The sequence below is a fragment of the Hemiscyllium ocellatum genome, chromosome 23 (genome assembly GCF_020745735.1).
Source record: "Hemiscyllium ocellatum isolate sHemOce1 chromosome 23, sHemOce1.pat.X.cur, whole genome shotgun sequence".
Classification (NCBI taxonomy): domain Eukaryota; kingdom Metazoa; phylum Chordata; class Chondrichthyes; order Orectolobiformes; family Hemiscylliidae; genus Hemiscyllium; species Hemiscyllium ocellatum.
In genome coordinates this window covers 33392550-33406644 of record NC_083423.1, presented here as the reverse complement: position 1 = coordinate 33406644, position 14095 = coordinate 33392550, and the positions used below count along the sequence as shown (strand labels likewise).

The following is a 14095-nucleotide window of genomic DNA, read 5'->3' as shown; positions in this document are numbered from 1 at the left end:
ATATTAGAAGTGAAAAGTGAAAACACTTCATGTCAATCCAGCCAACTCCTTTTCTCAACAAAAACATTACAGCAATGACTTTGCTGCACAGCAAAAAGCATGAGTGTGCTTCATTTACATTCCAGGAAGAATAGGTGGAGTTTGATTTTGACCAAAACTACTTCATCGTCACTATTTGACTGATCTGCATGGACATTTGTTACACCAAAGCTTTAGTTACAAAATTCTTAATGAATTCAGTGTATTAAAAGCATCAGCCTCTACAACTCTAACCTTCTCAATCATACAAGCTTCTTTCAACTTTGCATTCCTCCCAACTTTGATCTCTTCAACAGTTCTAGTTCTGTATCACATTCTGGCAGACATGCTATCAACCACATTGACTGCAAGATTTGAAATGCTGTCCACCATTCCTTCGGACCCATTTCTTTGATGAAGCTTTTGGTCACCTGTTCTAGTATTTTCCTCAATTTACTATCAAATTTTGTCTGCCTGCATTCCTGTTAAGCAGCCTGGGGCATTTTAATATAGTTGCTGTGCATGTTGAACTAAATATAATTGGAAATTTATCTTAAAGGAGAAAGCTTAAGTAGTATACTTAACCAAATGTTAAGCTTAGCTTAGGTTTACTTGGATATTTTCAAAAATGTTAATTTCTTGATAGCACAAAGTTTCATAAGCAAGGTTTGTATAGTAAAGATATCACAAAACTATCAACAAGGATGGCAACACTTCAAACTGGTTCCAAGAGAATCCTTCTCCAGAGGCAAACAGCCCATATCGATTGCTGTCAGATGGTATATAACATTTCAAAGCAAAGCTGCCTTTTATTTACACTTATATCACGCATATGTTAAGGTGAGTTCACTTTCAGCTGCCAACTGGAATATGTAGAGAAAGTCAAAGCTATTGATATTGGGGTTGAGGACAGCAAAATTATAAGAGAGGAACTTAATTATTTTCCAGAAATGATTACTGAACTGCCAAGTGGATTGGACGAAGTGATTTCTTTTGAAATAATATTTAGCATTAGTTAATCAGCTGACCAAAGAAGGTTGAATGCGATTTCAGGTTTCCAACTTTGTCTTGACAGGGGATAACAGGGGAAAAAAAAAGGACATGGAAATAATTATTAAAGGAGGCATTAATCTTTTCTTTTTACTTTTCATTAGGTTAGATTTAATTGTCTGAAAGTTTCATCATACAGCAACAAAATGAAAACAAGTGTCAAGTTTAAGAAAGTCACTCACCTATCAGGTTGAATGCATGGGACTGATACAATGGGCACAGCAGTACATTTTTCAACTAACAGTTTTCTAGACTTCTTTGTCTTCTGTCTTGCCTTACATTTTGTCTTAGTTGTCTTGTTAGGTGAACCTTTTCTACATATGCCATTTTTCACTTCAGTTGGCTCGTAAATGTTTAACGGCCTTCTCACACACCCAGGAGGAGTGTGTACAGTACAGAAAGCAGTCTTTTTCACATTGAATGTTGTTGTTCCATTGGATGCAGTTTCTTTAACAGGTTCCATTTTCATGTACAGACCCGCCTGTTGAGCACAAGTTACATGGAATGCTGTATAGCAATTTGCCTTATGGCACTGGATGCAAGCACCTAGCCCTTTCTGCTTGCAGAGGTAGCATGTCAATTTCCACCTAGCTGCTGGAATGTTCTTAACACCATCAATAGGTTCTATGAATACAGTGTTAGCAAATCCAACTTCAGGAACCCACAGTGCACATACAACATGTCCCCACTGACCATCATCTGTCTTCTTGAAAGCACCCCCCTTATTTGGGCACAAGATACAATCAACAGATCGAGAGGGGGACTGCAAACAACGACGGCACAACCACTGTCCCTCAGGTATATAAGGAACTCCATAGCATTCCTGATGCACTGCTAAGTTACACATGTCACAAAATAATATTACATTACTGTTTTGACATTCTCCATCCATGCAAATACAACAAACAGCATCTTCATCAATTAATGACTGAGGATCACCTTGATTAGAGTTTTCAAAGTAAGACTCCTTCTCCAGTTTATCCATTAGGAACTCAAATACATTCTGTGAAACTGCACTCAAACCATCACTTTTGCGCCTTTCATTAATCATTTCCAACCACGCATAATCTTCCTCATCCATGTCATACTCAACTTCATTATTGAGCTCCTCTGGGGATTTTTCAATGAGCCTGTAATAAGATGAAGGCCGACGAGGAGCTGAAGGTGGTTCATAATCTACTATTCTAAATCTAGGTTCCGGCAATGCGTTCACCTGTGTGGGAGGTCCATGTTTACTCTGAATAGTGGCTTCCTTCTTTTTCACTTTATTAGATTTATACCTTTTAGTTTTTATGAAAACAGGAGGACGTTCACTATTTTCCTTGTTGCTATTACATTCAACAATTTCTTGGGCAGTTAAGTCATCTTCAGAAATTATCTCCAAAGGATCATAAATACTGATTCTATGCAGCCGACCATCAATTTCCATTTCAACCATTCGCTGTGCTTGGGCATACGTCAGCATTTCACGACTGGGTGAATGTTTCAGACTACAAGGTGAAGCTGGACGCCTTGCTGACCCGCGGTGGCACCTTCCCTTCCTTCTCATCGTTAACAATGGAGTCTGCTGAAGAAAAATGATTGAAGTGTTACAAACAGCTATGGTCATGTTTGAATTTACAAAACATTATAAAAAATAACCAGAAGTCAGAATGGGATAATTCCAAGAACGCCTTTCCATAACTGCCCCCATTTCAATTTTTTTCTCAACCCCCAATCTCATGGTATAATAAGCCTGTAATTAGGTAAATTACAATTGTTCCCTATAGTTAAGAACTCCAAATTGATGAACGGTCCTTTATTCCCAAATTTCTTTCCAAAATTGTTTCATAATCTTAAAAACTTTGATTGCCAAAAAGCCTCCTTCTAATCTTTCCTGTACCTATGAATATAGTATCACATTTACTTGTCACAATCATTTTCCACTCTGGTATAATCCTAATTGAGTTTGCAACATACACACACTATGGTTTTAATGCCATAGGAAGAAGTACCCAAATTTTTACAGTAACTTTAACTAGACTAACCAATGGTTTGCTTGTTTGTCATGTACAGGAATTCCAACAGTGCAGGTTCAATTCTTGCTAAAGTTACCATGACTGGCCCTTTTTAAACATCCCCCCTTGAGAAAGCATAGACCTATGGTCTGGTGAGACTATGACTTTACCTTTAAATGCCTAAATAATGGATTTAGCTACCTGTAAATTCTGAAGTTCAAACAATTCATATATATTCAGTAAGCTTTTAAATTCCAAAGCAAATAATGCAACCATGCTTTTTAAAATTGTTATACTTATTTTAAAATTCAATTCCCATAGAAATGTATACTATAGTAAAAATATTGCGATAAAGTTACGCAGTATTTCCTTCCAAAACGTATAGCTGATCTAACCAACAAATGCAGAGTTTGAATGAATATCATTTTTGCATTTGTAACTGAAGATGGTAATTTACAACAAAACTTCCTTGGTTCCTTGCCAATTTTGCCCACCACCTTTTGTGAAAGAGTTAATTCATGCTAGAATCACAGGCAACAGTATTAATGTGGCTGGTTTTACCAACCAATATAATGCACTTCCCAGTATTGATCACTGGATGGTGCAGGAGAGTGAAAGCCCTCATTAACTCCACATTCCTAGGCACAGGTATAGGCATACTACCTTACTAATTTACTGCCCAAACTGAGATGAAATAACTGATTCAAAGCCAGAATTGAAATTGGAAGTCTCTGATTAGTATACAACTTGGATGAACCCTGGCTATTTTTATCCAAATGACACTTCACTAAATATACATTTGGGAACTACTCTATCAGAACTGATGTTCAGTTGTAATCTCAACAGATCACACAAACAGAACTGAGAGATGCAAGATGTGAAATTTATATATTTTAATACATAATTTAAAGTTTGTAATTTGAACTAGTAGCATGTGGGTTTTGGTCTGTGTATGAGGGAGTTTAATGATTAGCTTGTCAGTATTTCTGGAACCATGATATTTTTAAAAACATTAAAGAGAAAGACTTCCTGTAGAGATCAGTTTAACAAGCAGACAGACTAAACATTAGCCTGTTTGCAATTTAGAAGGATGAGGACTTTTTTTGTTGCTGAGGGGAAATATCCTAAGTGTGGAAACCTTTTGTTTTTCAGTTTGCAAATGTTCTGGTGGAAGTCCAATTTGTTAAACACTTTCTGTTGAAGGAGATTGTTAACAGTTCCAAACTAATAGATAAAATAATTAGGATTTTTAGCTGCAAGTTCCAGACCACAAGTGTTTGATTTGAAGTGAAGGAGGTCTAAGCTCCATTGACAGACGAACATAAAAGAAGTTACCAAACTCTCAAGGTTGAAAACTGAATGGAACAGTTAAGTTAAACTTTCAGATGTAACAGACGAGTGAACTCTCTGGTATTTGAATAATGTACTGATAGCATTAAATAGATGAGATTGTATATTTACAAGTTTCAAAATCATTCAAATTGTACCATAGGTAACCAGCTAAGAAAACTATCTTTTCTATTGTGTAATAAACTTGTATTGTTAAAACCAAACTGCAAGCATTACATTCTTGTGTTTTAGTAAAAAGCCACTTTGCATAGGAGGGAATCCACCATTTTGCAATATGTTTATTTGCCATCTATATCAGCAGCATTCAGCTTACCCACTCCACCATCTTTCTCAATGTTTCCATAAGTGTGTTATAAAACTCTAATGATAGCCAAACATCAATCTCAACTTCACAAATGAGAAAACTGAACCAATATAAATATTTCCCCACTATAATCAAAAATCGACCTGTCACGTCTGAATTAAAGACATTTCCAACTTCAAAAACTTAGTCAATATTCCTACTCCTTCACAGCAATTGCCTCTTTCCACCTCAAACATTATATTGATCTAATTTGTACCAGGTGAAACCATCATTTTGCTTCTCACACAATAAAAGTGAGAGTGAGATAGATTGCCAATATTGGAACCTTAAATAGGTTGACGTTGTGGCGAGGGAGTCAGCCAGCAGAACACCAGAATGATCAGGTCGACAGATTCAGCAAAACAAAAAAATGCATTGATAATTATTCAAACTAATAACGAAATCTTGTGGAAGGTTTAATTTGGAGCAGTCTTCCATATTATTGCATTGAAAAAAAAAAGCTCTGAAGAACATTTCCAGTGAATATCCAATCAGACAAAATACTTCAAGATAAATATTACGAGACACACTGTTTTATTTGGACGCACCTAGTTATTTTTAAAAGCAAAATATGCAAGTACTTCTGTTTTGGGGAATAAAATCCATTCACTATATTAGTTAACTGCAGATTCTTTTAGATACAGCTGCTGGAATAATGTGACTTTGAAGGTTTTGTTTGCAGATGTCTTCTCTTACCAGAAAACTTTTACCAAACTGAGCTTGGATTTGGAAAAGCAAATGAAACAGATGGAATGAACACCTTTGATAGTAATGGAAACTTGGAATAAAATTATTAAAATGCTACATTGAAGATTTATAAAGGCATCACAACACTGCTTTGAGTTTATGTTCATGCTATTACCTAATATACCTAACAAGAAGGGCTTTGCAAAGGACATGTCCTAAGTGTGTGTCAAGTTGTGACTCCTGAGTGATCACTAACATGTGAATCTTAAATCCTAAAACAATGGAGCCAAACAAAGGAACGTGACAGCATTGTCATTACGTTTTCTGCAATCAACAATGAACATCTATGCATCAGAATGAGGAATAAAACTTGCATTCATCCAAAAGACTCAATAATTTTTTTTTTAAAAAACGCCCTTTCTACATCAAATGTAGGTTATGTAAGATTGTCTTCCAAGGAATCGCACTAAGTCAACCTGATGAAATCCACCGCTCTGATGCAAATAAAAACTTCGCTTAAGCAGCTTTCAAGGGAACTAGAATGCCAACATCTTGATGGATTTCATGTTAGAAATGCCACTCACAAAAGCGAAGTTGTGATCCTCCGCAATCGGAGAAAGATCTATTTTTACAAGTCCAAAGTGGCAGTTTACTTGGGGAGATTCTTGGGAAGGGCCTAATGTTCCGAGTACAGGAATTCAAATGGGGGTGGGGTGGGCGGTGAAGAGGAGAATGAGCGTATCTGAAGTATAGAAGAAAGCGAAACTCCGCTAACAGCAATGGGGCGGACCATTGAGTGTTGGTGGGCGACAGAAGTTTTGCCAGACCAGTGCAGGGAGGGAGACGGGTTGAGTGTAGAGACAGTAGAAGTTTAATGTTGAAGGAACGGGGGGAAGCACTGAAAAAGGCCAGAAGGTTGTCACTCACAGAAGAATTTCTGGGGCTTTTCTTTTTTGCACAAACCCGGAAGTGGCTCCGGTCCGGCCGGAGGGGTGACGTCAGCGCGTCGGCCCCCGGGCCTGTTTGAATGGAGCGGCGGCAGCGCCCGGCGCCGGTGGGAGGCGGATAACCCTCCAACCCCTCCCCTCACAACCTCTACAAATACCCCCCCCCCCGCAACATACCAAGACCTCTCACGGCTCCTCCCACTTACAAGTACGCGCCATCATTCATCTATCCCGCCCGACCGCCCGCCTTCTGCGGCACCGACTTTAAACCCCCGGAACGGGGGAGGAGGAGAGCTCCAACAAACTCCGATCTCATCCATATACACAGGGAAAATAAAATGGCGCCCGACAAAACAAGCAGCAAGGAAGGTACTCGCTGCTTGTCCGCCCCTCCTCCTCCTCTATTCCCACTCAGGTTAACAAGTCTCTATCCACCGGCGTTTAAAAGGCAAAACTTACCGCCTATTGCCTCTGCGGGGACTTTGTTTTTTGTAAAAAAAACAATTACTTCGCCCTCCCCACCACCTCCGCTTCTCTACCGTTTGGGGGGGGGGGGGGGGGAAGAGGGGGGCTGTGTTGCGCGTATGTGTGTTTGTCAGCGGGCTGGACTGACGCGCCCTCTCCGTGCAGGCTCCGCTTTCCTCGAGGCCGTACATCAAACGGACGGACCGACCGCGCTCTCGAGACGCTGCTCCCGGGCGAATGAAAACACGGCGCCCTCGAGGCCCGCGCGCAGCCTCCTGCTGCTGATCGCGTTCCACCGCCAACTGTCACGGAACGTGCGAACATTCGATAGTTCCCGTCCCCTCCCCCCCACCCCAACGATGATTTTTTTTCTCCTCCCACCCAGACTCTTGTCGCCCTCGCTTCTGTGCTTAAAGAAGCTCCTTTCCGCTTCTTCAACAACAATGCACCGTTTCGCTTACGCAAGGACGTCAGAGTCGCGTTGGGAGAGAGCGGAGGCGGGGCTCGATGTCACGCGCCCACCGGCCGGCTTGCCTGCCGTTCAGCCTGTCTGATTGCCCGCCGGCGTCTCCGCCAATCGGCGAGCGAAGGGAAGTCATCTTGCTCCTCCCGCCCCACCCACCCAGCGCGCGGTAAACCTTGTGTTTCAGAGGGGAAACCCCGTGGCTCGCTGTTACTCCAAAGGACAGGCAGGCGAGAAGAGCGATCGTTTGAAAATAAGAGAAAGGCAAAAGAGAATGCGCCGACTTTCCGAAAGCCTCTTCCAGCTGAAATCATGGCTCGACTTTGAAGATAGGACGTAACGTGCGTGACTCAAGTTCAAACACAAGAAGCTCTGTGAAAGATCAGCGTGTTGGTTAGCTCTGATTTATGATGCAGTATGGGTTCGAAGTCCTCAAGACATTTTTTGCCCCTAATCACCCTGTTCAGAGATGTTGCAATACACCTCTGCAGCAGGTGGAACTTAAAAATCTTCTGGTTCAATGTTAGGTATAATGCCAGTACACCACAAGAGCCTGCCTGGAAGGATTCTCCTTTTGCCTGATGTGTGTGGGTGACTTCCCTAATAAAATAGCTGCACTATGGCTCTGCTTGGACCATAGTGAGGTTACTCACTTATGAAATGTATCTGTATTTTTATGGTGATATTGTAACCCACTGACTTTAGATTCCTATGGAAGAAGCAGTGCCATCAGTTTGGAGGTTTTTGGGAACAGGGCTTAGCATGTGGATCAAGAAGCTTAGAACAGGATGAAATTACTCATCTTCTGCTTTTCAAAAACATATAGATTGGGGTGGAATGTACTGCTGACATGAGGGAACAAATAATCAATCAACAGCAAAATCCTTCCCATCCCAGTAGTTCTTCACATGATAAAAATAAAGTGCTTTGGAAACTCAGCAGGTCTGATAGGATCTGTTACGACAGAAACAGTTAATGCTCGAGTATGAATCTTCAGAACAAGTTATTTGGTTTGGGATAACTGCATAAGATCAATTGCGTAAATAGACTAGAAGTTGCAGTGGTAAATTGACATACAAAAATATCTAAAAAATACAGTTAAAAATTGCACACCAGGTTATAGTCCAACAGGCTTATTTGGAAGCACTAGCTTTTGGAGTGCTGCTCCAACCACCTGATGAAGGAGCAGTGTAATTTTTAACTTTGTACACCCAGTTCAACACCGGCATCTCCAAATCAAAAATACACTCCACTTCAAACCAGAACTCAGCAAGTAGGGCCCATCTGTTGCTCCTACATGATAAAGTGAAGAGATTTCTAATGTTGCAAAGAACAGCTAGTTTTCCAGCAATTTCTGTTTTTGTGTTTGAGCAAATCTGAGGTTTGGGTGTGTTTTGGAAATGAACAAAGGGTCACCAAATAATTGATATGTGGAAAATAGAGTAGAAATATAAAGCATGTTGTCAAAGCTTTTATGAATCTATAACATGATGTGAAGATGCTGGTGTTGGACAAAGGCAGAAGTCACATGACATCAGGTTATAGTTCAACAGGTTTATTTAAAATCACAAACTTTCAGTGTGCTGTTCCTTCATTTGGTGAAATCCTGAAGTGACACTTTAAGTGATGAAGGAGCATTGCTCCGAAAGCTTGGCAATTTTAAATAAATCTGTTGGACTGTAACCTGGTGTCAAGTGAAATCTATAGCAAGGATGAGAGTGACTGAAGTAATCATTGGCATGGACAGGTTGGACTGAAGGGTCTGTATATCTGAGGCAATTAGATATCCTAAATAAATCTTGTCCCATTTGCCAGCATTTGATCCATATCCCTCTAAATTTTTCCTATTCGTATATCCATCCTGATGCCTTTTAAATGTTGTAGTTGTACCGGCCTCCTCTATTTTCTCTGGCAAATTATTCAATACACACACCACCCTCTGGGTGACCCTTTCGGTCCCTTTTCAATCTTTCCCCTCTCACCTTAAACCTATGTTCTCTAGTTTTGGACTCCCTTACAATGGGGAAAAGACTTTGACTATTCGTTCTATCCATGGCACTCATCATTTTATAAAGGTCACCTCTCTGCCTCTGATGCTCCAGGGAAAATAGCCTCAGCCTAATCTGCATCCTTATAGCTCAAACCCGCCATCTCTGGCAACATCCTTGTAAATTATTTCTTAACAACATCTTTCCAATAGCAGCGAGACCAGAATTGAATGCAGTATTCCAAAAATGGCTTAACCAGTCTCCTGCACAGCTGCAACAGGGCATTCTAACCCCTGTACTCAATGCATTGATCAATAAAGGCAAGCGTACCAAACATCTTTACTACCCTGACTATCTCCAACTCCACTTTCAAGGAACTACGAACCTGCACTCAAAGGTCCTTTTATTTGGCAACACTCCCCTGGAGTGTATAAATCCTGCCCCGATTAGCCCTATCAAAATTTATCCTTATATTTATCTGGATTAAACTCTATCTGCCACTCCTCAGCCCATCTGATCAAAATGCCAGTGTACTCTGAGGTAACTTTTTTTGCTGTCCACTACACCATCAAGTTTGGTGTCATCTCCTTAGAACATTTTAATATTGTTGAGATACATTATTGAAGCTTTTCTCTGTTGTTTAAATTGATGAATGCACAAAAAAGCAAATTACAACAATTTATACAGCAGGAGAAAAAGGGTGCCAATTGGCTGTTGAGTCATTTTGATTGGTGAGGTGAAGTATTCCTGGGTACTTCAAAAACTAAGTGTATTTTGTTTACAGAGAACAGATGGCTGTATGTCAACCCTAGAAAATTTTAAAAAAGATATGTTATGAGTGCAACTGATCATTTTAAATCAGCTTTAAGCATTAGCCACTGTGGCACTTGGGATATTTTAGCAAGTGCATCGAATTATAGAATCCCAAATATGTTTGTTTTGGGTTTTGCATGTGCTAGCTAGTTGAATAGTTTGTTCTTTAGCTGATACAAGTAAAGGAAAATGCCTGGCACTGAAGTTCAGTCACAGAATTGCTCTATCACGTGGTTTGGATTGACAACAGTATCTTGTTAGTAGAAAACGTGACTTGCCTAGCCACTGTAGAACTGTGAAAAATAACTTAAATCAATCAACCTGTATTTTTTAAGATTATTTACTTTAAGGTAATTTGGGACAGACTGGACATTTTTCAGGATTGAAAATAGTAGCTTTTGGTTCATTTGTGAGTTTGCGTGATATAGAGCGAATAGTGATTAGATGAGAATGGCCATTATAGGTTTGATGCTTTCTACCTTTGTCGTGTTTGCAAGGTGAGCATGTTCCTTCAGGCCCCATTTAGACAATTGTGACTGGTAGAGAAAGCAATGAGGAGGAGAAAGTGAGAACTGCAGATGCTGGAGATCAGAGCTGAAAATGTGTTGCTGGAAAAACGCAGCAGGTCAGGCAGCATCCAAGGAGCAGGAGAATTGACATTTCGGGCATGAGCCCTTCTTCATGAATGTGGAAAGTGTGTCCAGCAGGCTAAGATAAAAGGTAAAAGGTAGGGAGGAGGGACTAGGGGGAGGTTGTTAACCAAATTTGGTCCCAACCTCCCCCAAGTCCCTCCTCCCTACCTTTTATCTTAGCCTGCTGGACACTCTTTCCTCATTCCTGAAGTAGGGCTCATGCCTGAAATGTAGATTCTCCTGCTCCTTGGATGCTGCCTGACCTGCTGCACTTTTCCAGCAACACATTTTCAGAGAAAGCAATTAGTCTCCTTTCCCAAGGTAGCAGATATCTAAATTAAGGAGTTGGTTTAGCCCATTCTCTACTTGTTATGCGCGGCCAAGGCGAGATCATAAATGAGAAAGAGTAGTACTTTGATTGCTGGTGTCTCTCTAGTAACACCATGGGTGTCCCAACAACCTGAACTGTAGCAATTTGAAAAGGCAAGGTACCACCTTCTGCATGGCATATTTTAGAAGAGTATTAACATGTTCTACATATACAGTACCTTGAACAAATAAAAAGAAATGCTGTATTCTTCCCTGGAAGAAAATGTTAATTCTTTGTTAATTTTGTACAAGTCATTCTGCTATCGGGTGACAGTTGTGTTTCTCTGCAACCTCGGGCTATAGAAAAATCACGCTATGGAAAATCGCTGTAAAAGACTGCTAATAGAAAATTGTTATACCCGTTCACTAAAAAGTTCACATTATCCAAACAATGTCCACAATTCATCAATCGCGTTATAGACAATTCACGGTGATGAAACACATGTTATAGCAGAATGACCTGAATTCCAAAAAAAGCATTATTCCTTTAATCTGTGCTTCAATTTTACTTCTCACTAATAAAAATGTAACATAATAATGTTCATATCTACCAAATAAAACACAACTTTTCTCAACCCTCTTCGTTCCTTCCTGGAAATAAGCTGTTGTAACATCTTAAGTTAACCATATGTTAAAACTTTCAAATCACTTACATTTCACTTAAATCGACCCATGACTTGACCTTTCATCACCAATAATATCTGTCCAGTTGATTTGCTTACTCATTCGCCCTGACCTTTGTCTCAAACAAAAAATGTTGCATTTTGGTGGTACCCCCTAATTTGGCCCCATTTCATTCCCTAAAATCGAAGTACTTCAGAATCAAGAGTATCTGGCACATAGCTACGCAATACCAGTTCTTATTGGCATTACATTAATGGTATCAGGCCTCAGTCTGCTTTGTAACAATCATTCACTGCTCCGGAACCCTCCAGTGCCAAACTTAACCATTCTTCCTTCATCTTGAAGAGCGAAAATGATCAGTGAATTCTAGATCAAGAAGTTTGAGACTGTCTATTCAGTTGGTTCTCCTACTTCCTCTTCCACAAAATCAAATCTTTCTTCTATCCCCATCTTCCTCGCCCTAAAGTCTCTCCCTCTAATTTCTTTCTGAAATCCTTCAGTCCTGTTTATCACTTGTCTTTGAATATGGTGGCATGCCACTTTCTTTAACTACCGCAGCCTATATTGTGCAGGTCCATCCATTGCTGCTAGGAAGGGAGTTCAAGGATTTTGATCTTGCAACAGTAAAGTGATTCATGCTTTAGCTTTGTCTTTTGGACTGAATTACTGGTTCCCACAATCGCCTGATGATTCATCAGTTGACTGATGCCATACCCTTTGTGAACTTCAGGTTATCCAAATTTACTAATGTATTTACCCTTATTAGCCTGCATTGTCTTCCAACACCCCAATAGATATAGAATTCTTATCCACTTATTTGTATCTCATCATGTCTTCCTCCCTCCCTAACCTTTCCCCCCTCAACTCTGACCACTTAGGTACTCACCCCACCATTATTGGACCTGCCTGAAGCTTCTTAGAATTCACACTCAGTATCTGCTTCCTCAACTATCAAACTGTCTAATCTCACATTTTTCACTAAGCATTTGATAACTTATTCAAATATTTGTTTTGTATTAGCATAGGGGAGTTGATGATATTGTGATCACTTAAGAATGATGAACTGAATGATCTTACCTCCCCGCTCTGCTCAATCAGAGGTAAGGGTATTAAAGCAGCTTCAGAGGAAGTTACAGAACTAATGAGTTATGGAATTCATCAATTAGGATCGATGAGTTAATTGCTACAATTGAACAAATAAGTCAATTTTAATAATCTTGTTACACTAGATACAATCCAAATGTAAATAACAATCTTTCAAAAGGAAATTCAATTGAAAGCCTATTTAAAATAAATAGCATTATAAATCAATTCCACAAAGTATATTTATGAAAGAAAAAATATGAATTTTCATGGATGCAATGACAAATGCACAGTGGATTATAACCTGTTCTCTCCAGGAGATTTAGTTTTCTTGAAAATAGACCAAGTCTGATTCACAACAATAAAAAAAAATCAGTAGAAAAGCCTTTTAAAAATTGGATCCTCAATACTATTTTCCATGGTTTTGAGATATAATGAATCAACAGTGACTGATTTCAATTTCAGTGGTTCAGAGACAAAAATGATTACACATGTAGATTGTCAAAGTAACATGCTTTTGTTCCTGTGAAAGAAATCATCCTGTCTCAGAGTTAGACAAATAATAAGTACTAAACCTTTATAATACTAAGAATATTGTAAAGTTAACTGCAGTAGATAGTAGCATGGACATGAATAGAGCCATAAATTAATGGTCATCAAGATCAGAATTATGAACTGTACATTCTAATAAGCCAAGTTGTCTTTAAAGAAAAAAAAATTACATTTATTCATGCATGTCTTTGATGCATTTGATGGTGGCTTTAGAGTTGCATATGTTCCCATATATCAAGTTACTAAGGATAACAATATTTTGATTTAGAATTCACCCAGGACCGAAATAAGGCTTTTTCAAACTCCAGTCTTTCAAAATTCAAAGACAGAAGAATACAATGAATATGGATTTTTTCACTTCAAATAGGAATAAGCTGTCAGAAACTGAGACCAGATTTTGCAACCTGAATCTATGCTTCACTATCTTCTGGTTTCAGTCTAAGATTTAACAACCTTTGAGAATAGATGAAAGGATCAAGTTGGTCCAATTTATTTAGTTCTAAAGGACTCAAACTACTTAAAAAAATTTCTATTACTTCGGATAGCTATACTGAACATTTTTATTGTGTTAAATGATCCAACACCCTTCACTTGATTGTAAACAAATCATACTATTATATGCAAAACTATTTAGTCATAGCATCATAGAGACATACATCACAGAAGCAGACCTTTTGATCCAACTTGTCTATGCCAACCAGATACCCTAAATTA

The 14095-nt window shown here is 39.2% G+C and overlaps 1 protein-coding gene across 4 annotated transcripts in view; it reads right to left on the bottom strand.

Moving 5' to 3' along the window:
* Positions 1 to 7221, bottom strand: part of brd1a (bromodomain containing 1a) — a 30489-nt gene extending 23268 nt beyond the window's left edge. For 3 of the 4 annotated variants that reach the window (XM_060842852.1, XM_060842855.1, XM_060842854.1), the window contains exons 1-2: positions 6852 to 7221; positions 1251 to 2632 (exon numbers count right to left, since the gene is read on the bottom strand). In XM_060842852.1, coding sequence (XP_060698835.1) covers positions 1251 to 2617 — 1367 coding nt within the window. In that variant the 5' untranslated portion in view covers positions 2618 to 2632; positions 6852 to 7221. Of the gene's footprint in view, positions 1 to 1250; positions 2636 to 6851 lie in introns of all 4 variants that reach the window. The other variant, XM_060842853.1, reaches the window with a different exon arrangement.
* Positions 7222 to 14095: the final 6874 nt, after the last annotated feature.